The sequence below is a fragment of the Cyanistes caeruleus genome, chromosome 11, assembly GCF_971803275.1.
Source record: "Cyanistes caeruleus chromosome 11, bCyaCae1.hap1.1, whole genome shotgun sequence".
In the NCBI taxonomy this organism is placed as follows: Eukaryota; Metazoa; Chordata; class Aves; order Passeriformes; family Paridae; genus Cyanistes; species Cyanistes caeruleus.
The window spans coordinates 23000404-23028329 of record NC_141711.1 but is presented as its reverse complement, the minus strand read 5'-3'; the positions used below and the strand labels follow the sequence as shown (position 1 = coordinate 23028329).

Genomic DNA, 27926 nt, shown 5'->3' with positions numbered 1-27926 from the left:
CCATGAACTTCTCCAAGGTGAGTTCATCTCATGGACAGCAGTTCTTCTCAACCTGCTGCAACCTGGGTCACTCCTCCATGGGCTCACATGTCCTACCAGAACCCTTCTCCAGGGTGGGCTCCTCTCTCCACAGGTTTGTAGGTCCCTGTCAGGTTCCTGCTCCAGCACAGGTTTCTCATGGGGTCACAGCCTCAGCTCAGGCATCCCTGTGCTTTGGCACAACATCCTCCAGGCGCTGCAGGTGCATCTCTGCACGCTGTGCCCTTCATGGGCTGCAGGGGCCCAGCTGCCTCACCACAGACTGCACTACGGAATCTCAGGGCAATCAGCTGCAGCACCTGGAGCAGCTCCTGCCCCTCCTCCTGCCCTGCCCTGGGTGTGTGCAGAATTATTCCTCTCACATGTTCTCACCCTGCTCTTCCCTGATCATAGTTACAACTCCACAATAACTGATATGCCGAAATCTGTTATCCCAAAGGCATTACCACCACTTCTAACTGGCCCAGCCTTGGCCAGTGGCCGGTCTGTCTTGAAGCCGGCTGGCATTGACTCTGCAGGACATGGAGGAGCAGCTGCTTCAAGCAGCCTGTCACAGAAGGTGATCCTAGAGTCCCCCTTTACCAAAACCTGGCAAGGGAAACCTAGAATAAGTATGGTAGGTTTTTTATTACAATTATTGATTATTGTTATTATTATAGGTATTACTTCTATTTCTGTTATTAATATTACAGTTATTACTAGTAGTTTTAGTCTTTTTTACTCTATATTATAGTGGCTATAGTAGAACTCAAAAGTTCTTAATTGCAAGTAGAAATTTTAATTTTATCAGCCTCTTGCCCTGCCCTGTTCTGTATCATTGCTGTATGTGAAGCCACTGCTGCCAGGGCTCCATATTTCCCTGTTTTGGGAAATTTGATGGCATTGCTTACATGTCAGACAGAGAGGGCTTATTCCAATCAAATGCACTGCCTTTGCTCTTCTAGTCTCCGTGTTGGAAGCTTGTTTTCTAGTTGTCTCATTAAGGACTTTTGGGTTAGGTTCTTTTTCCCCATGAACTGAAGATTGATGAGAGGGAGGCTATTTTCTCTTGTTCGGTCTCAGTAGTTTATTATTTTCTTATCAACATTACAAGGTACAAGGAGCTATGTGCACTATGATAGAAAGGGGTAAAATGGCTAACAAAGATTCTTTTCAAGGTCTTTTATATGTCCATTTACCCAATTAACAGATGCCAACTAAATTAGTTTTCTTAGTGACCCAATCACCCAACACCTGTGTGCTGCACTCTGACATCTTTTATCCAATAACTTACTACCACCCAAAAACCCCTAAGAGAAGAACATGAAGAAGAAAGAAGAACAAGAGACAACAATATAAATCCTCCATCTTGTCTCCTGTTCTCTAAAATAACTTTCCCACCCAGTGATTTAAAAAAACTTTCTAATCTACACACTTACACTTTTAGCTTTTTCTATCTAACATTCATTTTCATGTATCACCATGAAAACATGCTCATGAATTTCCTATTATATGAAATTCAATGTTTTTTCTGGATCCTAGAACTAAGTATTAGAAACAAGGGCACACACTCTGTATCTCAGACTCCAACATCTAACATTGTTGACTTTCTCAGTTTCTCTTAATATTTGTGAATATTTGATTTTGCAAGATTCTGTAATCAGCTTTCTGCTTTGCTCTTAGATTTCTTAATGGTGTGTCAGAACTGAATGTAGGATTTTGGGTGGGACCGCTTCAGTCTGAGATGGGATTGTCTCAGCAGCAGCTGGTTTTGCACATCTGAGCAGAGATAACAAGGATTCAATGAAATTAATATTCTGCCTCGTTGCGCAACCCGCAGTGGCTGGCTGGAGGGAGCAGTGGTGGGAGCTGCATTCCAGCACAGTGCAATCTAGATTACACTAACATATGAAACCAATTAGACCATGATCTTTTAAGTACACATACAAATACACATAGTTTTACTACAACTAGCCCCACTAACAGCAGTAATTGTAACCATATACATCTATGTGATAATGACACTAGCAGGATCTGGTAAAAAGGATGAACTGGTAACATTACCCCACCTGATCTGTATCAGGAATTCAATAAACTTTCAAAGTCCCTAAAATTATGAAAATAAATTTTTAAAATACAAGTAAATCCAAAACCCAAGCTAAAAACAAGAGTAGTGCCCTGATATGAAAAATAAGAGTAGTTACCTAATATGAAAGTACTCCATGAGATGAGGGGTGGGGTAATGGCCGGGGCCCCCGGCAAGGGACTGGCAATGGACGCTGACCCTTTGCTGAGCAGGGGCTCGGGGCCCTGCGGCGCCGGGTGGGAGCCGGGAAGAGCGAGAGAGCCGGGCTAAACATCAGCATTGGGGCGGGCACGGACTCGGAGGGAGGGTGACACTGCCTGAGGGGGCCCGCAGAGCCTCCCTGCTCCAAAATCCCGCGCGTGACAGCGGGGCAGCTGCCGGGATATTTGGGGCAGGGAGGAGCCGGAGGCGGGCGTTCCAAATAGCTCCTTTGGAGCCGGATTTTGTTCCAATGAGGGGCAATTCCCGTGGTTGCCGAGCGTTGCCGTCTCTCCTCACGAGCCTCAGGGTGGAGCTCTGTGCTCGGGGCCAAAGGCCGAGATCCCGCCCGGAGGCTCCGAGACGGCAGAATTTTGGGGAGTTCCGGTGCTGGCTGCCAGCAGAGCCGGAGCGCCGGGCCGGAGGATGCGTGGGCCCCTCCCGCGGCGGGGGTTGGGCTGCCCGACTCAGGCGCTGCATTGTCAGGACAGAGCCACGTGGCAATCACCCGGTACCGGCGGGGTGGGGATTGGATGGGCGGAGAAGGGCGGTACCGGAGCTGGGGGACCCTCTACAGCCTGGGGGGGGCAGGCGTCCCGATAAGGGGGACCCCCGGCACCCTGGAACGTGGAGCCCGGATAGGGGGAACGCCAGCAGCCTGGAGATGTTGGGACCGTGGACAAGAGAGAGACATGGGTGCCCCGTAGCCCTGAAACGGGGACCCCGGACAGGCAGTACCCCTGGAGCCCCTCTGACACCCAGCTGGGGAGCCCAGAGAAGGGGAGCCTCTGGGATTCCCAGGAGCCCCAGCAGCCCAGAGAGAGGGGATACCAATACACACTGGAGCTGCAGAAGCCCAGATAGGGGGGACCCCCTGAGCCCCAAAGTGGAGAGGCCAGAGAGGGGGAATCTTCTGGTAAAGAGCGGAAAAGACTCCACAGCTCGTCTAAGTTTGAGAGTAGATACGTATTTTAGCCGGTGGACATAGGCGTAATTATTTCCAAAGGCATATGGCCCGGGAGTAAGGATCGGCTTTCTTTTATTCTGTACAGTCCAGGATTACACAATGCGCCTAACACATATTCATTCCTTAGCCCCGCCTAGACTCTCTTCGTATGCTAATGAGCTCCAGGCTTCTCTACGCCTGCCGCTCCTCAATTCGGGGGTCTTCGGTGGTCCCTGATGAAGATTTTCAAACTCCTCTTCGCATCTGAACTTTTCACCTTTGTCTCCGGAGCATACGCCTTAGTCCCTTGGTCACATTCCAGACCTCGAGATTAGTCCTTGCTGGGTCAGGGGTCTCTTAATGCAAGTAGCCTTGTTCTCTCATCTTGTTTTCAAGCCCTGGCTCCTGTCTTAGTACAGCTGTGCTCTCATCCTGTCTCTGCACACACAGAAAATTTTCAGCATTCCTTAATGTCTTGTCAGCCAACTTTTAACCAGGTTTGCTTTTAACTCCTAAACCCCCTTGTTTCACTGGGTGGATGGTTTTTGCAGAAACTTGTTGGTTCTTGTAGTAGAGACAGACAATGACACCTGTTTCTTCTTCCAATCTTTATTGCACACATCTTATATTTATATGGTTATCAGAAGACACCATGTTCAGTTCCAGTTGGTTAGGAGCTCAGTGCACTGGTTGGTAATGGTGAGTGTACATGTCAATCAAAACTTTTCTCTCTAACAATGTTTACATACTTTTTCTACTGATTCTCATGGAACAGATCCCTTGTTGTTACAGGTGCACTTGTTTCTCTCCCCAGTAATAGTTTGTTATGTTAACCAACTTTTCATTCTCAAGATGTTTTTGCAAGGGAACTTACCAGGCTAGCTGCTAGCTACACTCAGCTGAAGTAAGAAGGCCTGAACCATGATTTTACAAGGCCTTTCTTTTGTAAGGTTTTATCTATATGTGACAGGTGGTTTGGGGTTTTTTGAGGGTGGCTAAATCTTGTTGGTCTGGAGATTTTTATGGACACCAGACACCTGCTGACTTCCAGAGGTGGACTTGGGCAGGAGGAACACCCAAGCCAACGTGCTCACACCTTTTTTTTCCCCCAAAACAGGAATTCCAGTTCCCAAAGTTTAGCCAGATGGAGAAAGAGGCTACGAGGAAGAGGAAGATGCCCAGGACACTGAGACAGGTGAGGAGGAAGCCACTGCCCCTTTCCCCCTCTCTCCTGCTCCATCTCCCAGCCCAGCATGGTCTCCGACTGCAGGACAACCCTGCTGCCGACACTGTCCTGCCGGGGATGTATTGCTGCTGGAGATGAATAGGTCACATGGACACAGCTCGAGGTGTGGTGAAAGGATGAGAGAGTTTATTTCTTCTCCCAGGATTTATAGGTTTCTGATACATGGCTAGGGATTGGATGGTCAGGATAACACTTTCCCAACTGCACTGGCTGTGAGAGATGTCCATCACAAGACGTGTAACAGAAGGAATGTACACATCTCTATGTTTACAGTTGCTGTTCTGGGAAAGTCTTTAGAAAACTATGTTAGCAAGCTCAGAAGCTGAGTTTTCAGGGTGACAGGGATGCATTGCAGGGATCTCCTTCCCCTTCCCTTCTGGGACGGAAGCAAATCCCATCCTCTCCTTGTCCTTCCTTCCCCAGACAAGGAGCTGAGGACAGAGAACAGGGAGGACAAATCCTTGCAGCAGAACCTCGTGGAAGAGGCCATTTTGAGCAACTCCACAGCTCAGGAATCTAGCGGGGAGGAAAAGCCCCAGAGATCCTGCATGAGGAGGGGCTGCACATACAGGACTTGAAGGAACAGTAAGTAGAGTTTGCAGGCAACACTAAATTGGAAGGAGGTGCTGACTCCCTCAAGGGCAGAGACCTTAACAAATCCAAGAGATGGGCAATCATCAACCATAGGAAGTTTAAGAAGGCTGAAGAAACTTGCAGGACACCTCATAGCAGCCTTCAGCTTCCTCCTGAGGGGCAGTGGTAGGGCAGGCACCAATCTCTGAGCTCTGCTGACCTGTGACAAGACCTGAGTGGATGGCTTGAAGCTGTGCCAGGGCAGAGTCAGGCTGGAGATCAGGAAGATGCTTTGCCCAGAGGGTGATTGGGCACTGAGTGGCTCCCATGGGAACGGTCATCGCCCCAAGGCTGCCAGAGCTCCAGAAGCATTTGGACAGTGCTTTCAGGAACAGACTGTTCCTGAAACAAACAATCCTGGGATTGTTGGGGTGTCCTGTGCAGAGCCAGCAGATGGACTTGATGATCCTTGTGCATCCTTCCAGTTCAGGATATTCCATTAGTCACTGAAAACCACTGGAGGAAGTGCCATGTGCTAAACCATGAAGGGGAGTTCCTGGCTCCTGGGAGAGAAGCAGACACCAGCTGCCTGCTTTGCAGCTTGAAATCCCCATGAAAACATTTTGGGTTTCTATGTTCTGAAAGGTGGCACTGCCTGCATAGCAGTGCCTTCAGTTTACCACTCTTTATGTCTGGAGTTGACCCAGGAATGTCCCATGGTGGGGTGCTCCATTCCTACAGTCACTTCCATACCGGGACCAGACCTGGAGTGTGAGGAGCAAGCTCCAGATCCAAGCACCATCTTCTCAGACCACAGAATATTAAAGCATCTCCTTGGGATTGACAGAGGAAGGGGAAATTTGGGACAAGGGGGGACACAGCAACACCCCAAAAAGCCCCCCAAATTTTCCCTCTGCCCTCCCCAAACCAGCCCATGTTTACCCCTAAAACGGCTTCAAACTGCCCCATAACTTGCATGGGGTGGAGGGAGGCATCAGGACCATTCCCCCACCCTCCCTGTGTCTTATCAGCTCTGTGCCCAACCGGAGGAGGAATGGGGCTGGGGGTGTGGGGGGGTCTCCCTGTTGTAAATGATACAGCTTTTAACATTTTCATAATTTAAAATTCACCATATAACTCATCAGCCGCCAAACCATCCCCATCACCCTCCACCCATCATCATAACCCCAAAGTTCATCACTGCCCACCCATCACCCCATAACATATCACCCCCCATCATCATTGTCACCCCAAAATTCATTAGCCCCCACCCATCACCCTACAAACTGTCCCCATAATCCCCCAACCCATCATAATCACCCCAGAATTCACCACCCCACACCCATCTTCGTCACCTGCACCTATCACTCCATAACCCATCACCCCCTTAACCATCCCCAGAACCCCCCACCATCATCACCCCAAATGTCATCACTCCCCCACCCATAATCACCCCAAAATCCACACCCCACCCCATAACCCCTCACCCCCCACTCCATGCCCCACTCACCTGACCCTTCCTGCGTCCTCAGCTCTGCCCTGGCTCTGCTGTCACCATGTCCCCTCCTCCTGCCCAGTGGTGCAGATACTGCTGTAGGTTTGGCCTCATGTTCCCTCGGGTCCCTGCAGCTCCTTGGGCACCTTGGAAGGGGCAGAAAACACCGTCTGGAACAGTGACCAGTGTTCGCTGGCCTTGGGGACACCCCTGTCACCACCCTTGTCGCCATCGGTGTCGGGGTGGCTGTCGGAGCGTTACCAGCCCTGCAGCCATGTCCAGCACTGGCTCCCTGGGGACACCCCGCTCCTTTTGGGGTCCACTCCAGTGCGCCACTTGTAGGTCTTCAGTAGGGTGGGGGGCTTGGGGGTGGCTGGGCTCCATGTGTGGTGGGGAAGAGTCAGTTTTAGGGGCTTCAGAGGGTGGATTTAGAGGGTGGTGGGAAGGGGAGAATCATTTGGGGGGATCCATGGGGTGGATTTGGGGGCGGTTAATTTGGGGGGAGTAATTTTGGGAGTTGGATTTGGGGGGTGGTGGGATGAGGAGAGTCACTTTGGGTAGTACATGGGCTAGATTTGGGGTTGGTAGGATTGGGAGAATCATTTTGGGGGTTGAATTTGTGACTGATCGGATGGGGAGAATAATTTTGGGGGCTCCAGGGCTGGATTTGGGGGTGATGGGAGGGGGAGAAGCATTTTGGGGTTGGATTTGGGGTTGGTGGGACAGGAGAGGCATTTTGGGGGCTGAATTTGGGAATGATGGGATGAGGAGAATAATTAGTGGGGGTCCAGGGACTGGATTTGGAGGTGGAGAGGCACCCACAACCTGGCATCCCCACTTTGAAGGGTCCCAATTTGTGAGGTCCCAAATTCCTGAGGTGTCCCTGGCCACCCAGGGGTCCCGGTTTTTTGGGTTCTGCCCACCCAGGGGTCCTCATCCAGTGGGTGCCCCCACAGCCCCGACCCCTGCTGGGAACAAGGGGACAGGGGGACAAGTCCCCCAGGCACAGGTGGGACTGGAGGCGTTTCCGTCCAAACTTCCCCTACACCCTGCCTGCACCCTGGGACCCCAATTCTCCCTCCCTTTGACACCTGCTCAGAGGGGGGGCTTGGTGGCACCACAGGACCCCTTCTCTGTGATGTTCCCGAGGTGACACCTGCGCTTTTTGACACCACCACCCACCAGTTTGTCACCAGCTCCCCAAAGCAGGGGATGGTCCACATCTGACAGGAGGGGGGGTGGTGACAACATTTTTGGGTTCCCCCCACCACCCTTACCTCCTCCCCCACCTATGCCCCAGGAGGTAATTCCACTGGGGATGCACCAGTGACACCAGAGGGACACCATGGGTCACCCCTTGAAGAGACTGGTGGGGTCACAGTGGCTCCTGGAGTCCCTCCAAAATGACAGCTGGGGGACCAAGGATGCTGCGGGAACAATGTGGGGAGTGGGTTCTACTTTGGGGGGGGGGGGGGGGCGGGGAGGCACGCAGGCTTTGGGGTCTCCAGGATGGGTCCTGAAGTCCCCTCCCATCACTGCAAAATCACCCCCCCAGCCCCTTCCTCAATTTCCCTCACTCTGTAGCCAATGTTCTGCAATTAGGTTTATTCTGGGGGGTTTTGGGGTGGGGGCTACTGGGATGGCTGGTGGGCCAGTAGGGTGGGCCATGGTATGTCTAGGCTGGTGGTCATCTGGTCTGGGGCTGGCCAAGCTGGTGGGCTGCAGGGCCAGGGGCCATCCAGACCAGAGTACAGCTGGGATCCATGGCTCTAACGTCCATCTGGACCAGTGTCCATCCAGAGTGGGATCCATGGTCTGGTGTCTATCTGGACCAGTGTCCAACTTCTCCTGCCCCTGTCCAGCCCAGGTTCTCCAGCCAGGGCCACTCCTCACTGCAGAGTGGACAAGACCCATAGTCAGTCCCAAGATGACCCCAAATGCCCTCCCAGCAACCCCATCAGACCACCCACCCTGAGCCCGAGTGCCACCGGTGTCCCCTGGAAGCCAGGCCAGCTCTGGATCTCCTGGAAGAGGGCATTGCCAGGGCAGTGGGTGTGGCCGAGCTGGCGGTGGCCATGCAGGGTAAAGTCTGGCCGGATGTGGCCAGAGCGGACAGCACAAGGTAGGAGCTCATCTCGCACCAGGGTGAGTGTGTCAGTGTCCGGCAGGGTGGCCGTGAAGTCCCCAATGATGCCAACTCCAAAGCCTTGGGTATTGTAGCCCTTGGTGTGGGCACCCACCCAGTGCCACCCGCGGCCCTCATACAAGTACCCGTCCGAGCCCACCACGAGGCTGTGAGGACACAATGGGGACAGTGAGGGCACAGTGATGGGAACTGCAAAGAGACAGGGATGGGGATTGAAGGGGGACAGTGGTGGGGACAATGTGGGGACAGTGGTGGGTGATGTGCGGGCTTAGGGGGAGAGAAGGGGAACAGGGATTGGGAATGTGGGGGGACAGGAATGGGGACTGGAAAAGGATGGGGACTGTGAGCGGTTATGAAGACAGTGTAGGGACAGGGATGGGGACTGTGGCGGGGGGACAGGGATGGGAACTGCAGGGGGACAATGATGGGGACAGCAAGGGGACTGGTGAGGACCATGGTGGGGACAGTGATGTGGACTGTGAGAGGACAGTGGTGGGATCTGTGAGGGGACAATAGTGGGGACTACAGGGGGACAATGGTGGGGGCCGTGGGGAAACAGTGGTGGAGACCACAAGGGCACAGTGATGGGGACCATGGGGGTTGATAGGGACCATAAGGAGACAATGACAGACCTCATGGGGGGTGACAGGAAGTGGGGGGGGGGGGGGTGGCAGTGCCCACAGGGGTACAATGTCAGGGCCCATGGAGGTGACAGGGACTGTGGTGGCTGACAGGGGCTGAAGGAGATGATGGGAACCACAGGGGATGACATGGCCTATAGGCAGTGACAGGAACCAATGGGGGTGACAGACCTCAAAGGGGTACAGTGACCACCCCACAAGGGGTGCCAGAGTCTATGGTGGGTGCCATTGCCCCAGAGGGGTAACAGTGACCTGTAGCCAATGTCGTCCCCGCCACGAATGTCCTGGTGGAAGCGCTGCATGTCCCTCATGGCATGGGCGCAAGCGCTGAAGGTCCGGCAGGGCTGTGCTGGCTCCAGGGTGTGGTGCAGGAACACCAAGCCCAAGGGGGGCTGCAGCAGGGCTGGGGTGCCCCGGTAGGGACGGGCGTCCCACAGGCAGCGGGGCATGATGGCTGGGCACTCTGCAGGGACAATAGGGTGGAGGTGCTGAGATCCTGGAGACATAGGAAAAGCCTTGTGTGAAAGGGACATGGAGCTTGATGGGGGCATGGCAGACACATGCCCACATGGGGACAAGGGGCTTGATGGGCCCTTGGGGGAAATGGTGGTGATCACATGGGGACATAGGACTCCTTGGGGACATGGTAGAGGGGATGAGGGACTTGACAGGCCCTTGGGGATATGGTAGAGGCCACGTGGGGACATGGGGCTTGATGGGGACATGGTAGAGTTCACATGGGGACAAGGGGCACGTTGGGGATGTGGTGGTGTCCATGTGGGGATATGGCTGGATATGTCTCCAGAGACACTGGGGACATGGCAAGGGCCATATGGGAACAAAGGGCTGGAGGTGTCCCATGAGCCACTATGGACATGGCAGAGGCCATCTGGGGAAATGAAGCTTGATGGGGACATGGTAGAGGCCTTGTGGGGAGTGACAATCCCTGTCTGGTAGGTGACAAACCCTGTTTAGGGGGTGACAACTCTGTTTGGGGCGTGACAATGCCCATTTGCATGGTGACAATCCCTGTTTAGGGGGTGACCACCCTGTTTAGGTGGTTACACCTCTGCTTAAGGGGTGACAATCCCTGTATGGGAGGTGACTATTTAGCCCTGTTTAGGTTTAACAACCACCATTTGGGAGGTGACAACCCTAATTTGAGGGGTGACACCCCCATTTAGGAGGTGCCACCCTGCCCATACCCACGTAGCGCTCAATGAACTCCTGTGCTGCCCTAAGAGCCACAGCTGCCACCTCCTTTGTCCCCACGTCCCTCAGGAGCTCCAGGCTGGGCGACAGGGTCTTCAGCACCCCCAAAATTGCTGCCACCTCCTTCTCCAGCCGTCCCTGTCCCGCTAGAGCTCCAAAATCCCGGCGCCGGTAACTGCTGGGGGGTCTCCTCTCTTCCGAGCCATTCCCGGTCCCATAGTAGCCCTGGAGCAGCTCAGCCAGTGGGAGGGGTCCCTGGGCCAGCCACGCCCCCAGGAGTACCCCATCCATGGCCCCGATGACCACGGGGTCGGGGACAGGGGACAGGGGACCCCTCAAGGTGTAATTTTGGGGGTTCTCCACGTCGTCCCAGCAGCCATCGGGTCCCAACGTGGTGCTGTTGTTATCACCCCCCTGTGCCAGCAGGAAGGATGTCCCCAAAGCCTCAGCGATGGTGACAGCCAAGAGGGGGTCGGTGGGTGGGTTGAGGGTGGGGAGGGGTCGTCCAAAGCCGCCAGATCTCAGTCCCGCCTCGATGCCGGCCAGGAGGGGACCGAGGGCCACCGTAGAACCGTCAGGGGCCAGCACCGCCCCCAGCTCCGGAGTCGCGGGGTCGTGGTGGAGGAGCTCGGTCAGGAGCTGCCACTGGCCCGGGGTGAGAGCCGGAGGGCGTTCGGGAGTCCCGGCGGGCTCGCCCAGCACTGCCCGGCACCCCGGGGTGCTGCAGACTCCCAGCTGCCTCCCCAAGGCCGTGGCAGTGCCAGGGGAACTCCCCTGGGCTGGGGACTCGAGGACGTCCAGGATGGCGAGTACCGAGTCCATGTGGCGCGGGGGAACAGCTGGGGACACAGCTGGGGCACGGGGGGTGGGAAGTGAGGAGGGTTAAGGGGTGAAGAGGGAGTTGGAAGAAGGGAAGGCACCCAAAAATGTGCCAAAAGCAAGAGGAGGGCATCCAAAATTGGGGAAAAGGATGGAAAAGTGGGGAAAGGATCCAAAAGAGGGGGAAGGGACCCAAAATAGGGGGAAAGGGTTCAAACGAGGGGGAAAACGACACAAAATAAGGGGAAAGGAATCAAAATTAGTGGGAGGAAGACCCAAAAGAGGGGGAAAATAATCCAAAATAGGGTAGAAAGGACTTAGAATAAGGGGAAAGTATCCAAAACCAGAGGGGAAAGGACCCAGAATAGGGAGGGAAAGACACAAAATAGGGAGAAGAAACCCAAAAGATGGAAAAGGACCTGAAATGGGGAGAAGGGACCTAATATAGGGGGAAAAGGACCCAAAATCAGAGGACAAAGGGTGTTGTGCATCGTCATGGGGTGTCCCAGGGTGTCGTGGCATGTCCCTACCTGTGCCGGGGCCAGCGCAGACACTCAGTGCCAGGAGTAGCCACAGGAACATCCTGAGGGACACGGGGACACCTTGAAGGACACAGAGACACGCTGTGGGACACAGAGACACACTGTGGAGCAGGGTGACCTCCTGCAGGACATGGCCTGGGACTTTGGCCCCACTGGGGGCAGGGTACAGGGACGTAGGAGGAAGGACACAGAGGCACAGGGGGACGACAGGGAGACACAGGGAGGGGAGGGAACATGATGCCACCAGGACACACATCAGGGGACAATGTCGCCATATCTATGGGGACGCTGCCACCAGGACATGTCAGGGGACACTGCCACCAGGCCATGTGACCTTGCGTGTGACACTGACTCTTGCCCTGTCCCCATGGGTGGTTGGGGTCCCCTGAGCTCAGTGGCCCTGGCACACCCTGGTGGCTGTCACTCACTTCTGGGACACTTGTCATCAGCTGAACAAGTTCCCCGTCTCGCCCTGGTGAGTGGTGACATTCAGCTGGGACACCGCGGTGGTGACAGTGGGGAAATGGTAGCAGGAACTGCATCAGGCAGTGCTTGCTATGGCTCAGATGAAGGTGCTGGTGGCACTTGGAGTGGAGCAGGTGATGGCATTGATGCTGCCCCAGTTTGTGACCCCATCCATGTCCGTGCCCCTCCCTACTCATGTCACTGTCCCCCCAAAGCCCCCATCCATTTCCACATCCCCCCATATCCGTATTCTACCCATATCTGTTTCCCCCCAGGTCCCCATCCATGGCCACATCCCTATTTATTTCCATGTCCATACCTATGTCATTGTCCCCCACATGTTCTCATTTAAACCTTAGTTGAAAATCTTTATTTTTACCCCAATTGCAGAGATTTTGAAGGGATAAACTGTGGAGGCCAGCAAGGCAACTAATAGTGTAGCCACTCTGCCCTGGAGAGAGAGCCCATAGGCTTGAGTTAGCCACACACCTCCCAGGGAGAGGCTCTTGGTTGAGAGCTTTTTTGTCATGGTGAGTTGTTAAGTTACCCCCAACGTGCCTTTCCCCTGTATGCATATAATTTGTATCTTATTTGCCCTTCCCCCTTGCTCTACCCCTGTGCCCTCAGACCATTGGCCCTGTTGTTCTACCCTGCCCCCTAGCATCCCTATATATATATCCCTATATAATCCTGGCTCTCCCAGAGCCCAGGGTCAGTCTTTGTCCTTGGACCCCTTTGTGAGGAAGAGAATAAAGGCTTCTTGTGGAACTCCATACAAGGACTCCTGCCCCTTTCTTCAGAGTCCCTGAGGAACTGTGGCCACCAAATAGCCGTTTTCAAGTCTAGAGCTGAAATCACTGGGGCAAGGCACACATGCCTGTGTGCCCAAGGGGTGTTCCATTACAGATGCTTCCCTGGGAAGGTTGTGGCATCCTCGCCCATAGCAACAATGAACAGAAACAAGAAGAAAACAAAGACCAAAACAAATGGAATTATGTGTCCCTGCCAGATGAACAACCAAGTGCTTGGGTGGGTGGGAAGAACTATTTTGGAGGGATTTCAACCCCACTGTTTCCAAAATTGAGGGTTTTGCCACACTCTGTTCCCATTTGGCTATGGAAGATGCCCATGGGCCTGAGAGAATTAAAAGGATGGATTTATGTTGGAGAAGACCTCCAAAGCAAACCAGTGTTGCTTGATGCCACCAGAAGAAGCAAAGACTGAGATTTTTCTGGGGTCAGAAGTTGACAAATCTGCTCTCCATGATGGATTTCTGACATTGGTCTCTTGATGTGCCCAGGGGGAGCCAGGAAGATGTGGAGCCCCCCAGCTAGGTGTCTTCCCAACACGGATCACTGGGGCTCTGCCCACCAGGTGTCACAGCACAGATTCCCCGATGGGGGATGGAGATGGAGCAGCGCACAAAACTCTTCCTGCACTCAGGGCACTGGCAGGGCTCCCCTTTTGGGTGCCTCCATTGGTGTTTGGTCAAGGCTGAGCTCTGTGAGAAGTTCTTCTTGCACTCAGGACACTCACAAGGTCTCTCCCCAATCTGGCTCCTCAGGTGGACAATCAAGTCAGAGCTCGACCTGAAGCTCTCTCCACACTCATTGGTCCAACCCCCTGTGTGGATTGTCATGTGGTGCATCATGTGGGAGCTCGTCCCACATTTTGAGCAATTCTGGGGCTTCTCCCCATGGTGAAGTTGCTCATGGACCCCATCTCTGAGCTCTGGTTGCATCTGTGGTCCAGGGTGGGTCTTTCCTCCTTAGATCCCTGTGAACTGCATTTGCAGACCCTCCTCATGTCTGCAATCCCTGGATCTCTTTTGGATTCTTGTGCCGTGGAGCTGCTCAAAATGGCCTCTTCCACAAGGTTCTGCCACGTACATTTGATCTCCCTGGTCTCCATCCTCAGCTCCTTGTCTGGGGGAGGAAGGACAAGGAGAGGATGGGATTTGCCTCCATGCCAGAGGGAAGGGGAAGGAGATCCCCCCGCAATGCATCCCCAGCACGATGGCGTCAGCAACGGGATTGTCCTGCAGCCGGGGGCCATGCTGGGCTGGGAGATGGAGCAGGAGAGAGGGGGAAAGGGGTAGTGGCTTCCTCCTCACCTGCCTGCGGCTCCCGGGGCATCTTCCTCTTCCTCACAGCCTCCTCCTCCACCTGGCCAAGGCTTGGGAATGGGAAATCCTGGTTTAGGGGGGAAAACAAGGGATGAGCACGTTGAGTTTGAAGGTCCTTCTGCCCAAGTCCATCTCTAGAATTCACTGGGCATCTGGGGTCCAAAAAAACCTCCTAAACACCGAGATTCAGCCCTGAAAATGCCTCCCAGGGGTTCCCTGTCTCTGGTCTCTCCCCTTTGGTGTTCAGGGGTTCCCCCCTGTCCCAGCTTGCTGCTGCTTGTACTGGGGGTCCCCCATGTACTCAGTCCTAGTCTAGTCACTCCTCAGGCTGCTGGGAGTCCCAGGAATCAATTTGGTCTCTCCACTTAGGGATGCTGGGGATTTTTGGGGTCCTGGGGTCCCTTCTCCTCTTATTCTCTGCTTCAGGGTACAGGGGATCAAAGGAGTCCCCTCCTGCCTCTCTCCAGGCTGTTGAGGATCCTGCGAATCATGACACTGTCCCACTCTGTACTCCCCTCTTTGGAGTCCTGGGGAACACAGGCCTCTGCTCCTTCAGGCTGCCTCTGCTGGCAGCTGCCACTGGGATCCCCCAGTGTCCCTCCAAGAGCCATTTTCTGCTCAGCTTTGGAGCTCTTCATCTCAAATCACAACCCCCCCCCCAAAAAAAAAACTCAGCCCATGGGCCCCCCAGGATATCTGGGCCAAGCTCTTCATCCCCCGTCACCTGTGAGATGGGAGGGGCAAGATCCCACAGGTGGGGGAGCTGTGAATTCAGGGAGCTCCCAACTTCCTTCTTCCTTCTCCTTTTCTTGATCTTTCTTTGTCCCTCCTCTTCTTCCCACTCTTCCTCTTCCATCCCTTCTCCTCCCTTGTTGGTGTTAATTTTTTACAAAGGGGACAGGACCGCCAGGTGACGTGTCATGAGCTTTATTCAGGCACCAGTCTCAGCTACATCTACAGGAGGCGGCACAAGCTTACATCTCCCACAGCAGCTTCAGATCTCTTTGTTAAAGAATATTTTATAAGTTTTTCAGCCAATAGCAAATTGCTAAAACTTACAGACAGTTGTTCTAACCAATCACTAAAAGCACACATACACCTGCTTCAAACAATCCTTGCTTGTTTGCTTTCTATTAACAGTATACAATACTCCATTATTAAGCTTAAAACCTTCTACTATCTTAGTAAACATATTTTTTCTGCAGTCTTAAGATCTATCTTAGCCAAGCCTAAAATCTCAACTATTGTTTCCTTGCATGTTGTATTTTTATATCTTCTTTAGTTTCAGGCTTTGCAGCTGCAGCTAGGTCTAACTTCTCTGCTTTTTCTTTTCTAAGGCCTATTTTCACAGCTTCTGAGAGTCTTCTTATTTTTACTGTTTCCCACATTCCCTAATCCCACCTCCTTCTCTTACTTCCATCCTTTATCGAGCTTCTTCATCCCTCCTCTTCATCCCTCCGGGACAGGTTAGGATGGGCAGCGCGGGGCTCTTGGCTGCTCCCACCCAGTGGGGGTGGGGGGAACCCTACCTGGGGAAAAGGAAAGGGAAACTGTGAAAACTGGGGGCTGCAGATCCAAATTGGGGCTGGCTGGGGACCCTGGCTGGGGACTCCCATACCTTGGGGCTCCTCTGGGGAGATCCAGGAGGGGTGAACACAGAGAGAGCTGGGGATCCCAGGAGTGGCATCACTGGGAGGGACTAACTGTTGTGGTTTTAAACCAGTAACTAAAAAAACTACTTATTTCTTGTTGTGAGATATGGATTAGAACAAGAGCAAAACAGGCTTAAGACTTAAAAGGAATAAAGACAGTTTATTAACAAACTACAAGAATAAGAATACCAGAATAAACTTTCAGAAAACCCCTTATCTTCCACATCTTAACTATTTCTCTGTACACATGACAACATAGAGACAAATAACTTTAGGACTTTGGTGGTTAAAAACAGTCTTAATTCTTGCTACAGTCTTTCATCAGTCTTTGTAGAGAAACAGAAGTCTTTTTCTGTTAGCTTATGGAGTTTCTCACAAGAAAACTATTTTTCATCATAGTTTTCTATTTCTCTAATGCCAGCTGCCCGGAAATCTGTCATTAGATCTTCTCCTCCCATTTCACATCTCTCCGAGGTGTGTATGGGTCACTGAGTTTAGAGATTTTATTTTTAAGGATAAGTCATTCAAGGCAGAAGTCTTCTTCATCTGTCTCTGTGAGCCTTCCTGGAAAACAGTTTTCTCTTTGCCTCCCAAAGCTTCAAAATCTTCACTCAACTCAATTCCAGCAACTCAGTATCACAAGTACTCTCTCTCTCTTTTGCTCAAAACTTACACTTTGAATACTTTGTTTCCTCTCAACACTCTTATCATGAATTAAAGGAGTCTTTTTATACTATTATTGTCCATCTCCATAGCTTTAACAGAAAGATATTTCAGCTGTAAAGCATCTCCTTATTCTCTCTTTCTTATTTAAACTTAACACTTTTCTTCACTGTCTTTGGTGGTTCTATGATGTCTTCTCTATGTTGATTGTCTCTCTCTTTCTCTGTCTTTCTGAGAAAAGGAGTAATCTGTATGTTTATCCAGGTAGTAAAAGAATTAAAAGCTTTAAGAAAACTGCAAGAGTTCATGGTGTTAAGTTTCAGTCTAGCAACAAAAACTGAAAACCAAGCTCGGCTGACTAGCGCTGCTTCTTTTCCCCCTCCCTCCCCACTCCACCGCGGCCTGGTCGGCCTGGAGATGGGGGGAGGAGATCGAGACAGAGCCCTGTTACCTCTTCAGATGCCAGAAACTAAAGAAGGCAAGAGAATTCTGTCTGTACTTCTTAAGGGAGTGTTTACAAGTTGAATTCACTTTTTAATGGTCAGATCTGCTGTCAATTCTTGAAAATGACTGATAATTAGTCAGGAAGAAAAACTCCCATCAGCCACCAGCAGCTTCAACTTCCTCTCCCTCTAAGCTGTCTTAAAGGTAAAGCTACCCCATGACACTAACTTATACTGGGATCATAGTGGGAGTGAATAGGAGCCTACAGGGGGCAATTGAGACCATGTTGGGGGCAAATGGGATATACTGCGAGTGACTGGGATCATGCTGAGGGTTACTAGGAACAGATGTGGGCAACTGGGATCATGCTAGGAGCAACTGGCAGGAACTGGGAGTGACTGGAATCATGCAGAGGGTGACTGGGAACAACTGGGATGAACTGGGGTCATCCTGGAGGTGAGTGGGATCATACTGGATGTGAGTGTGACTACACTGAGGCTGACTGGGAGTGGTTGTGAGCAAATGGGATCATGCTCAAGGAATGGAACTGGAGGTGACTGGGAATATGCTGGAGGGAACTGGGGTACACTGGGAGAGACTGGGAGTGCCTGGAACAAAAGTGAGGGTGAAAGGGAGCAACTGGAACCATGTTGGGTGCAACTGGTTCATAAAGGCAGTGGCTGGGACCACACTGGGGTCAAATTTGGATCATATTGAGAGTTGCCACAGTGGGGTGGATGTCAAAGGTGCCGCGACCTTCCTGAAAAAGCGTCCTGAGAAGGATGGCTCTCAGTGGCACAGGCACGTCCCTCTCCTGGCCCGGTGAGAGGTGTCCAGCTCAGCAGCAGCTCTCTCCCAGGTGACACAGGGAATAAAAGGACTAGAGCTCTAGCTAGTGATTCCACAGAGAAATCAGCCTTTATTGGTGCAGGGCCCGCTGCGAAGGGGGCTAGCACAGAAGCTACACTCAACTGCAGAAAATGTAGGAGTCTAGAAATGCAGGGACATTTCTCTGTCTATTCAATTCTTTAAAAAATACATCAATCATATATAATATTGACAGAAAGGTTTCCAAATATCCCTGAACAAGCCAGAGTTTGCAAGAAACAAAATAGAAAGTAGAAAAATGTTTTTTTTAACAGAGAGGTGAAAATATAGATTTTAAGAGAGTTTCACACGTGAAGTAAAGATGGAGGGAAAAGGGTGTAGTTTTCAATCCTTCTTCTTCCTTCTTCTCCATGATTCTGCAGTTTATAGAAGCACAAAATATGATTGGTTTAGAGTTAGTCGCACTTTTAATTACGTGAGTAGATATAGAAAACTTATTTGTTGAGATATAATAACAATACACATGTCTGTAGTTAATAGGATAAAAATTAGTATAAAGGTGAAAAGACCGCGTGGTTTGGGGCCATTTTGTATCATTAGTACGAGATGAGCCAAACTGTGGTGATTTAAGCTTGTGCAGCTAGTCTAGATAGACCTGCCAAGTTTTGTGAGGATCCTTCAATAAACACGAGAAACCAGAATCTAATGAGCCCGGGAGTTTTCTTCGAATAATAAGGACTGAGATAAGTGTGACTCCCCACGAGGGAGGATCCCAAGGGAATTCAGCCCAAAGGAGGCTGAGAGACTAGAGAAAAGTATATCCACAGAAAATTCAGCCCAAAGGAGGCAAGGAGAGAGAAGTCACAGAAAAAACAGGGTTTATATAGGGAAGGAGAGGGGTGGGGGGAACTTGGATACAAGCAACAGGTTGGAGTGACAGGGAAGAAAACCAATGGGATACAACAAATCAACATAAAACTTGCAAGGGTCTCTGGGAGGGACACTATGAGAGAAAGTGCCTTGCCTATGGAGAAGCTCTCCAGGGGAGCGCCACAGTCCTCTTGCTGGCCGATTCTTCAGCCCCCACAAGAGTGACTGGACTCATACTGGGAGTACCTGAGAATGACTGGGAACATACCATGCACATCATCCTTCATATTGCAGGTAACTGACAGCAACTGGAGCATGCTGGGAGTAGATTGCATCATACTGGGACTGAGTTGATTTAGGAAGCAACTGGAACCTTGCTGGAGGCAACTAGGACCATGCTGGGAGTGATTGGAAGCAACTGGGATGATACTGGGACCATCCTGAGAGTGCTGGCATGTGACTAGATTATATTGGAAGTTACTGGGATCATACTGATCTTGAAAGGGAGCAACTGTGATCATGCTTTGAGCTACTGGGTGTACCTGAGAGAAACTGGGATGATGCTGCAAGCAAATTGGAGTAACTGGGAATGACTGGATGCATGCTGGAGGCAACTGGGATATTCTGAGCATGACTGGGATCATACTGGGATCACTAAGACCTTACTGGGGCCACTGGGAGTGTCTGGGAATGCCTATGGACATGCTGAGGGCAACTGGGATATACTGGGAGTGTCTGTAAACATACTGGGGTGACTGCAAACAGCTGGGCCCATGCTGGGGGAGATTGGGATCACACTGAGAGTGACAGGAATTGTAGAGGAATGGCTAGAGAGCAAAGGTCATATTCCCATGCAGCAGTTAGCTGGGAAAGAGCTAGACAATGGAGTACAGTTGGTGTGAGATGTTGCAAAAGTCAGGAAGGCCTTGGTGATAACTGTTAACTGAGAACGGGATGCTGTGATCAGAAGAATGTGAATTCAGCATAGATGAGCGATCACAGGAATGTAGAATTAGGTGGAGTTGACCTTAAATGAAATATCCAATAATGAGCTTGCTTTTGCACTATGTATGAGCCTAATTATTGATGCTATATAAGTGGTCTTAGAGTTACCAATAAATGAGATTTGCTGATCATTCATATTGAGTGCTGTATTTTCTCCCGCCAAACTCTTCAAATGGCGCCCGAACAGGGACCTGAGAGACCCTTGGAACCTTTGGGACCTTAGAGACCCTTGGAACCTTTGGAATCTTTGGGACTTTAAAAAGGAGTTGGAGTCAGCCAAGTGAGTGGTGACAGGAGACGGGTCCTTTGCAGCAGGGATGGCGAAAAGCAACAGCTGTGCTGCATTGCAGGCAACCTCGGAGGAGGGTTCTGATCACACAGTAGGGTTGCCGTGCCCAGGAGACCTTAGAGGAGAGTCCTGCCGTAACGTGCTGCCGAAACCTTGTAGGGGCTGCAACAGCGCTGACGGTAAGATGGAAAGGCAAGCAGCATATGATTTATTTACCTGTTTTTTAGAAAAGCGACAGGTTAAAAACTTTGATTTGCGCAAGGAACTTCCTGAACTTCTTGCTTATGTGTATGCCCAGGGTTGTTTTCAGAATCCCCATACAGTCCATGAATTAAGTGAGTGGTGAAAGTTTGGAGAAAAATTGTGGGAAGCTACTTTAGATAATGATAAAACTGCTAAAAAATTGGGAAAGCTGTGGCGGACAGTTCATAATGTTCTTTTGCAGTATCAGGCTGAAAAGACAGCTGCCACAAAGGCATCTGCAGCTATGTCAAAAAATAAATTATTAGAGGGAATTAATGAATGTCCATTGCCACCCGCCACGAACACAGTAATCTTGACCCCCACCACGCAGTCACTGACCTCTGCTGCAGCTGCTAATTCTTTTGTGTTGTCTCAAATTCCTTCACCTACTAACCTTGACTCTGGAACGGAGCCTTCGGCACCGTTACCACCCTCCCCTATGGGAAATAAATCTGTCCCTGGGGTAGGACATGAGTTAGGTGAGACTGTTGCACGGGAAAGAAGGGAGACATGGGTTTGCGTTAGCACGAAATATTTTGCAAGAGGGAGATCAAGAAATGACAGATGCTGTATTGGAAGTAGTATGTCCCGTAACCTTTGCACCGATGAAAGGGGGAGGAATACAAGCTCAAATTACAGCTTTAGATTGGAAATGGTTATCACAGTTGCGATCTACAGTCAGTCAGTTTGGAGTGAGCAGTGAACCAGTAAGACAGATGATTGATTATTTGTGGGGTACACAGATTTTGTTGCCTGCAGATTGTAGGAGTATTATGAAATTGATTCTTACTAAGCATCAGCAGTTGTTGTTTAATGCACACTGGCGAGCTTATTGTCAAGAAAGTGTAAATGTGCAAAGACAGGCAGGTGATCCACTGCATGGATTAACTTTGGAAGAACTTATGGGCTTAGGAGCATATAGTCAAGTGGAGGCACAAGCTATTTTGGGACCAGACAAGTTGAGAGAAGGAATGCGGTTGGCACGAGCTGCATTTGATCGGATTAAGGAGCCAGGAGGTATTCCATCTTATATGGGTATTAAACAGGGGCGAGATGAGCCATTTGGAGCATTTATTGATAAATCGGCTGCAGCTATAGAGCGGGCAGGTGTTCCTGAATATATGAGGGGAGCATTGTTAAAACAATGTGCCTTACAAAATTGTAATCCAGCAACTAAGTCAGTTTTAAATTCCCTAAGTGCTAATTGGACTATTGAGGAGGCATTAGAGAGAATGTCTAATATACCAGTGGGGTCACAAGCAATGTTAGTCCAAGCAATTAAAGAACTAGGGCAAGGGTTAGAGAAGCAGGCTGCATCTACTCAGAGTCAGGTTTTAGAAGCTCTAGAAAAGCAGGCTGCATCTACTCAGAGTCAGGTTTTAGCAGCTCTTGCACCCCTACAAGTGGCTACAACTAACAATGGCAGGATTCCAGCCTCCCGATTCAAATGTTTTCGCTGTCACAACCTTGGACATATTCGGAAGGAATGTACTGTACCATCTGTTTGGTGCAATCAGTGTCGGTCCAATATCCACACTGATAATGCCTGCCGCCGGAGATCGGGAAACGGGAAGGTCAGCGCGAGAAGCCGCCGCGCCAGGACACAAATAGCAGCTGCCAGAACATCAGTGCAACTTCCCTCCAGCCTGCCACAGCAGGGAGCCTCGGTCTGGACCTGGCAGCCTCAGTGACTGTGGATTTATTGACATCCCAGCCCTACAAGATTCCCACGGGAATTATTGGACCAGTGATAATAAATGGAAAAGCTATGGGTGCAATAGTGTTGGGGCGTTCATCTGCTAGTCTAATGGGACTGTTTATTTTACCTGGAGTAATTGATGTGGACTATTCTGGTGAAATATATATCATGGCATATACACTGACACCACCAACTAGAATTGATAAAGGACAGCGAATTGCACAATTGGTGCCGCTGCCACAATATACCCATCAATTGACACCATTGAAAAATCAATCACGGGGTATGAGTGGATTTGGTTCCATAGGAGGACTTACATTGCTTACCCTGGACTTAAACACTCGACCCAAGCGAACAGTTGTTCTCAATTACAATGGAGAATCCCACCAATTAGAAGGACTATTGGATACTGGGGCGGGCTCAAGTGTTGATCCACGATATTGGCCTCAGGAATGGCCTTTGTTGCCTAGTATGGTGACTGTTACAGGGGTGGGAGGTTTAACTTTGGTGAAAAGGTCTCCACAAATCCAGGTTCAATTAGATGGGAAGGTTATCAGTTCTGTTTTGTCAATTGTTCCATTACCAGACAAGGTTCAATGTCTAATTGGACGAGATATTTTGTCACAACTTGGTGTTATTTTGACCAATGAGCACCCTTTAGAAGAGAGGCCATTGTTTGGACTTTCCCACTCCCACTTAAATGGATAATTCAGGAACCAGTATGGGTTGAACAGTGGTCTTTAAAAAGGGAAAGTCTGCAACAAGCTCATCAATTAGTGCTGGAGCAATATCAACAAGGACATTTAAAGTTGTCCACAAGTCCTTGGAATACTCCTATTTTTGTTATTAAAAAGAAATCTGGGAAATATCGATTGCTGCATGATTTACATGCAATAAATGAACAAATGGAGCCAACGGGGGTGCTACGACCTGGTTTGCCCAATCCTGCAATGTTACCAAAAGATTGGCCCTTGCTAATAATTGATTTAAAGGACTGTTTTTTCACTGTCTCACTGCATGAACAGGATACTTGCAGATTTGCTTTTACCTTGCCTTCATTAAATCGAGAAGAACCAGACAAGAGATTTGAATGGACAGTTTTACCACAGGGTATGCATAATTCTCCTACCTTGTGTCAGCTTTATGTTGATAATGCTTTGCAGCCACTACGTGCTCGATGGCCTACAACTATAATTTATTATTTATCACTATATGGATGATATTCTTTTTGCTTATGGATGATAACCTTTTGCAGATAAATAAGTTAAAGACATTCAAACACAACTACTTCAGAATGGACTGGTTGTTGCACCTGAGAAAATACAGCAGTCATCCCCATGTAAATGAGTGGACTTCTACTGAGCAGTATGTTGCCCCTCAGAAACTGTCATTGAACATGTCACTTCATACTGTTCATGATGCTCAGCGATTGCTAGGAGATTTACAATGGTTTAAACCTGTTGTAGGTATTCCTAATGAACTTTTACAATCCTTACGACGTTTGTTAAAGGGTACTGATCCTACAGCACCTATACAGGTCACCAGTGAACAACAAGAAGCTCTCAATAAAATAATGGACTGTATCCAGACAGGTGTTGTTCATAGGCGAGATCCAGACTTGGACATTAATCTTACTGTATGGTTTGGCCCTCAATATCTTATCGGTGCCTTAACGCAGCAACAAAAGAAAACGGGGGAGATATGGGTATTAGAGTGGTTGTTGCCACCACTACAACAGAGACATACCTTAATTCAAAAAATTGAAATTTTAGCAAATTTGATAAAACAAGGGAGGAAGCGATTGTGGCAAATTGTGGGTGCAGATCCAGCTGAAATTCAGATACCAATAAAAAAGGACACTTTAGATTGGTATTTAATTCACAGCTCCACACTGCAAGAAGCATTGCTTGACAACAGCAGTGTGGTCAGTACTGAGGAAGTGCCTCGAATACCACTATGATGGATAGGCCAGCAGAACTGGATTGAAAAGCCCAAACGATCATTTGTGCCGTTACCAGGGGCATCACCGGTGTTTACTGATGCTGGAAAAAAATCTCGCACAGCTGCTGCTACATGGCAAAATTCAGAAGGACAATGGAATCATCACATTATTCCAGCTCAAAAGGAGGATACATTACAAACTCTGGAATTAGTCGCTGTTGTTTGGGTTTCAGTGCAGTTTAAGGGTCCTGTTAATGTGGTAACTGATTCTTTATATGTTGGAGGAGTGAGTGAACGTATTGAAAATGCAGACATTAAGGAAGTAAAAAACCCTCATTTATATGAACTGTTTTTGTGGCTTCAAAGAGCAGTAAAGTTGAGAGCTGCTGCCTTTGCTATTATCCATATTTGTAGCCACAAATGGGATGCGGGTCTAGGAGAAAGAAATGCTAAGGCATTCTTTTCTGATTGGTTTATAAAGATCCAAAAACAGGTCTGTGGGGAAGTCCTAGCAAGGTACTCTATTGAGGACGTGGTTATCTTTGTGTGTCTACCCCCAAATGGCTTGTCTGGGTGCCGAGCTGATGGACTAAACCTGCTGATCCCAGTGATTCACCTTCAGCTGATCCAGAAAATTTAGCAGATACTTCTCGCTCTCTGTCATCAACATAGAGATGGGATCTGATGAACATACATGAAAATTTTGTGTACAATACCAAATTGTGAATGTTATCCTTTCGTATGTTACATTTGTAAAGTGTGTAAGGAAAAGTGGTGGATACATTCTTAGTAGGGTCGATCCCCAAGAGGGATTTGTACAGAGTGTTACAACTTTGAAAGAAATTTGACTGAGATTGCATTACAGGAAGGTGTGCAAACAGGACAATTTGAAAAGGGATCTGATAGATGGTGGGAGATTTTTGCTTTTGGGATAAATCCAGAAAATTATTGTTATCATCCTAATACCCCTTTACGTTTATTATTGAAATAACCACAATACGTTGTCGTAAGACACTTACACAAGTCAGGTGTGATATCCCAGGGGTAAAAAATAAAAATTGGGAGCAATTCTTAAAACGGCAGTCTCGAGAGAAAGGGTCTTTCCCTGAAAGTTATCCCTGCTGCCTAGAAGATGAAACACCCCGTGGTTCGAAGCAACCGAATCGATGGGCGAGGCAGAGGGGTAAAAGAAAAGGGAAGCAAGATCTCACATGGGATCCAGCCAAGATGCTGGCTGAACTGCCACAATCCTTTTAAAGTCCTTAAAGAATTACCTCTGATCAGGTTGTTGTTGTGGTTTACCATGATAATGGGAAATTAAGGGTTTTTGATTGACATGGATGAGAGACAAAATACGTGGGTAACGTGGGATAATCAAACTGGACAGGATAATTTTTGCCTTTCAATGGCTACCCCTTCAGATCCTTTTTGAACTTGTTTAGTGGGCGCACCTTTGGATGATTCATTCAATGCCATAATGTTTAAAAACTGGACAAAGAATTGGAAAACACCCAAAGAAGCAAACAAAACATTATGTGAAATTCCATCAGGTAAATTCATAATCAATATCTGTGACACAGGTTTAATTCCAGCAAATCCCATTGGTGCTCAAAATTGGTATATTGCTACAGGTTTAAATGCTACTGGGTCAGAACCACAAGAGTTAAGACTGTTAGGTTCAGCCCCTAGCAATTACTGTTTAACTTTTGTCAATTGGGCTAGGAACAATCATGCAAAAAAGTCTCATGGGCCAAATGGTACATATGTTTCTCCACAAAATTTGCTATATTTGCAAAATAATGATGCATACTGTGGCAATTGGTCTCGTAAAGTAAATTCTAGCAGTACACCTCTACAATTACCACCTGGTATTTTTCTAATCTGTGGAGATCGTGCATGGCAAGGATTGCCAGCAAACCTTTATGGTGGGCCTTGTTATTTTGGGAAATTGACATTGTTTGCACCCACTATACAACAACTATTAGGAGTCAATAGAACCAGGTTACGAAAAAAGAGAAGTGTGTTCCAATTGGGACCAGAATGCAAAGATCAGGTTGAACTTTGGGAACATCCTACAGTGATTGTGTCATCTATTTTTACACCTGGAGTATCTAGTGCTCAAGCCTTAACACAGTTACGACGACTGGCATGCTGGACAGGAAAACAGTTTAATATTACATCAAAGGTTTTGTCTGATTTGCTTTCGGATATGAACAGTGTTAGGCATGCTGTATTGCAGAACAGAGCTGCTATTGATTTTTTGCTATTAGCACAAGGCCATGGCTGTGAGGATTTTGATGGGATGTGTTGCATGAATCTTTCTGATCATTCAATGTCTATTTATGCTTGTCTTCAACAACTACAGAGCAATATGAAAAAATTAACCATAGAAACAAATCCTTTAGAGGAATGGTTTCAATCCCTAGGTCTCAAAGGATGGTTAAAAAATTTGGCACAAATGGCAATTGTTGTTATATTGATTACTGTGATTGTGTTACTGTTTATTCCTTGCATACTGCAATGCTTGCAAAACATGGTAAAGAAGGCTACTTCTACAGTTTTGTTAGTACAAAAAGAAAACAGGGGAATTATAGAGGAATGGCTAGAGAGCAAAGGTCATGTTCCCATGCAGCAGTTAGCTGGGAGAGAATTAGACAGTGGAGTACAGTTGGTGTGAGATGTTGCAAAGTCAGGAAGGCCTTAGTGATAACTGTTAACTGAGAACAGGATGCTGTGATCAGAAGAATGTGAATTCAGCATAGATGAGCGATCACAGGAATGTGGAATTAGGTGGAGTCGACCTTAAATGAAATATCCAATAATGAGCTTGCTTTTACACTATGTATGAGCCTAATTATTGATACTATATAAGTGGTTTTAGAGTTACCAATAAATGAGACTTGCTGACCATTCATATTGAGTGCTGCATTTCTCCCACCGAACTTGTCACTGCTGGACAAGAGAGCTGGAGGTGCCCCCCAAACAGAACTGTTAGGATTCCCCAAGTCTTTCAGCACTTGCCCAGTGAATAAGCAGCTGACTGAAGTGCAAAGATACTGGGAAATCACACAATCCCTTCCCTGGGAAGAAACATCTCCCTGTCCAAACCTCACCTATCTTTATCCAGCTCCAAGGGGAGCAGACATATATATACATCTAATAAAGTAACTTCAGCTTTAAATAAAATATCTTTATTTATCTTTTTCATATGAAGCTGTAGTTAGAAAGAAGTTTTATTTTATACAGTTACATTTAGTAAAGACATTAAATAGCAGATGTTTTTAAGGTGTCAAATACTGGAACTGCAGAGAATTCCTCCCTGATTTACATTCATCAGTACCTGCTGTTAGAGAGGCATCAGAAGGTCCTGTCCAGGGGGTGGGAGCAGATGTATGCCCTCTTCTCCAGGATCTGCTTTGCAGCCTTTTTAATGGAATCATCCAAGTTTTCATCGGCATCTACGGAGAAACAGAGAAAAGTCAACTGAAGTACCATAAGGAGTGGTTTTGAACAAATGCAGGTGTGTGAGTGCCAGGAAGAAACTGAACATTCTCTTCTGAAAAAGACTTATTATTACAGACTGAATTTCAGAGAGCCAATGCCCAACTGGGTCAGTACTTCCCAGAGACTCCAAACCCCTAATTTCTACCAGTTACTTGTTAGGAGTATTTACTACTGATAGATTTTATATTCCTCAAAAAAAGAGCCCTAGCAGTTTGCTTTAGCTATGAAATTAAGAGACTCTTTTCAACAGATTCCAGCTCTTGTTTGAATTAAAAG

The 27926-nt window shown here is 48.8% G+C and overlaps 3 protein-coding genes and 1 long non-coding RNA gene across 14 annotated transcripts in view; 1 reads left to right on the top strand and 3 right to left on the bottom strand.

Annotated features, from left to right (window-relative positions):
* Window positions 1–1082: 1082 nt before the first annotated feature.
* LOC111942934 (uncharacterized) lies at window positions 1083–5916 on the top strand. Its single transcript, XR_002870747.2, has 3 exons — window positions 1083–2813; window positions 4366–4443; window positions 4918–5916. It is a non-coding gene; the product is annotated as an uncharacterized LOC111942934 (long non-coding RNA).
* Window positions 5917–6672: 756 nt separating this feature from the next.
* On the bottom strand, window positions 6673–9798 carry LOC147651143 (N-acetylmuramoyl-L-alanine amidase-like). Its single transcript, XM_086846677.1, has 3 exons — window positions 9602–9798; window positions 8533–8854; window positions 6673–6708 (listed from the first exon to the last, which is right to left on the bottom strand). The coding sequence occupies exons 1-3, from the start codon at window positions 9796–9798 to the stop codon at window positions 6673–6675; spliced, it is 555 nt and encodes a 184-aa protein (XP_086702803.1).
* On the bottom strand, window positions 8153–12178 carry LOC147651142 (N-acetylmuramoyl-L-alanine amidase-like). Of its 2 annotated transcripts, XR_015275119.1 has the most exons (3): window positions 11911–12178; window positions 9602–11412; window positions 8153–8454 (listed from the first exon to the last, which is right to left on the bottom strand). XR_015275119.1 is itself a non-coding variant. In XM_086846662.1 (2 exons), the coding sequence occupies exons 1-2, from the start codon at window positions 12176–12178 to the stop codon at window positions 10505–10507; spliced, it is 1176 nt and encodes a 391-aa protein (XP_086702788.1). In that variant the 3' UTR covers window positions 9393–10504. The 2 variants fall into 2 exon arrangements, 1 of the variants encoding a protein (XP_086702788.1); XM_086846662.1 differs by lacking the exon at window positions 8153–8454 and having other exon boundaries at window positions 9393–11412.
* Window positions 12179–15423: 3245 nt separating this feature from the next.
* The window catches only part of ACAD9 (acyl-CoA dehydrogenase family member 9), a 30125-nt gene continuing 17622 nt past the window's right edge, over window positions 15424–27926 (bottom strand). For 2 of the 10 annotated variants that reach the window (XM_086846654.1, XM_086846659.1), the window contains exons 18-19: window positions 27487–27604; window positions 16305–17058 (exon numbers count right to left, since the gene is read on the bottom strand). In XM_086846654.1, the coding sequence (XP_086702780.1) occupies window positions 27504–27604 (101 nt within the window). In that variant the 3' untranslated portion in view covers window positions 16305–17058; window positions 27487–27503. Of the gene's footprint in view, window positions 16042–16304; window positions 20480–23430; window positions 26948–27321; window positions 27605–27926 lie in introns of those variants that run through there. The other 8 variants (XM_086846657.1, XM_086846661.1, XM_023935625.2 and 5 more) reach the window with 6 other exon arrangements.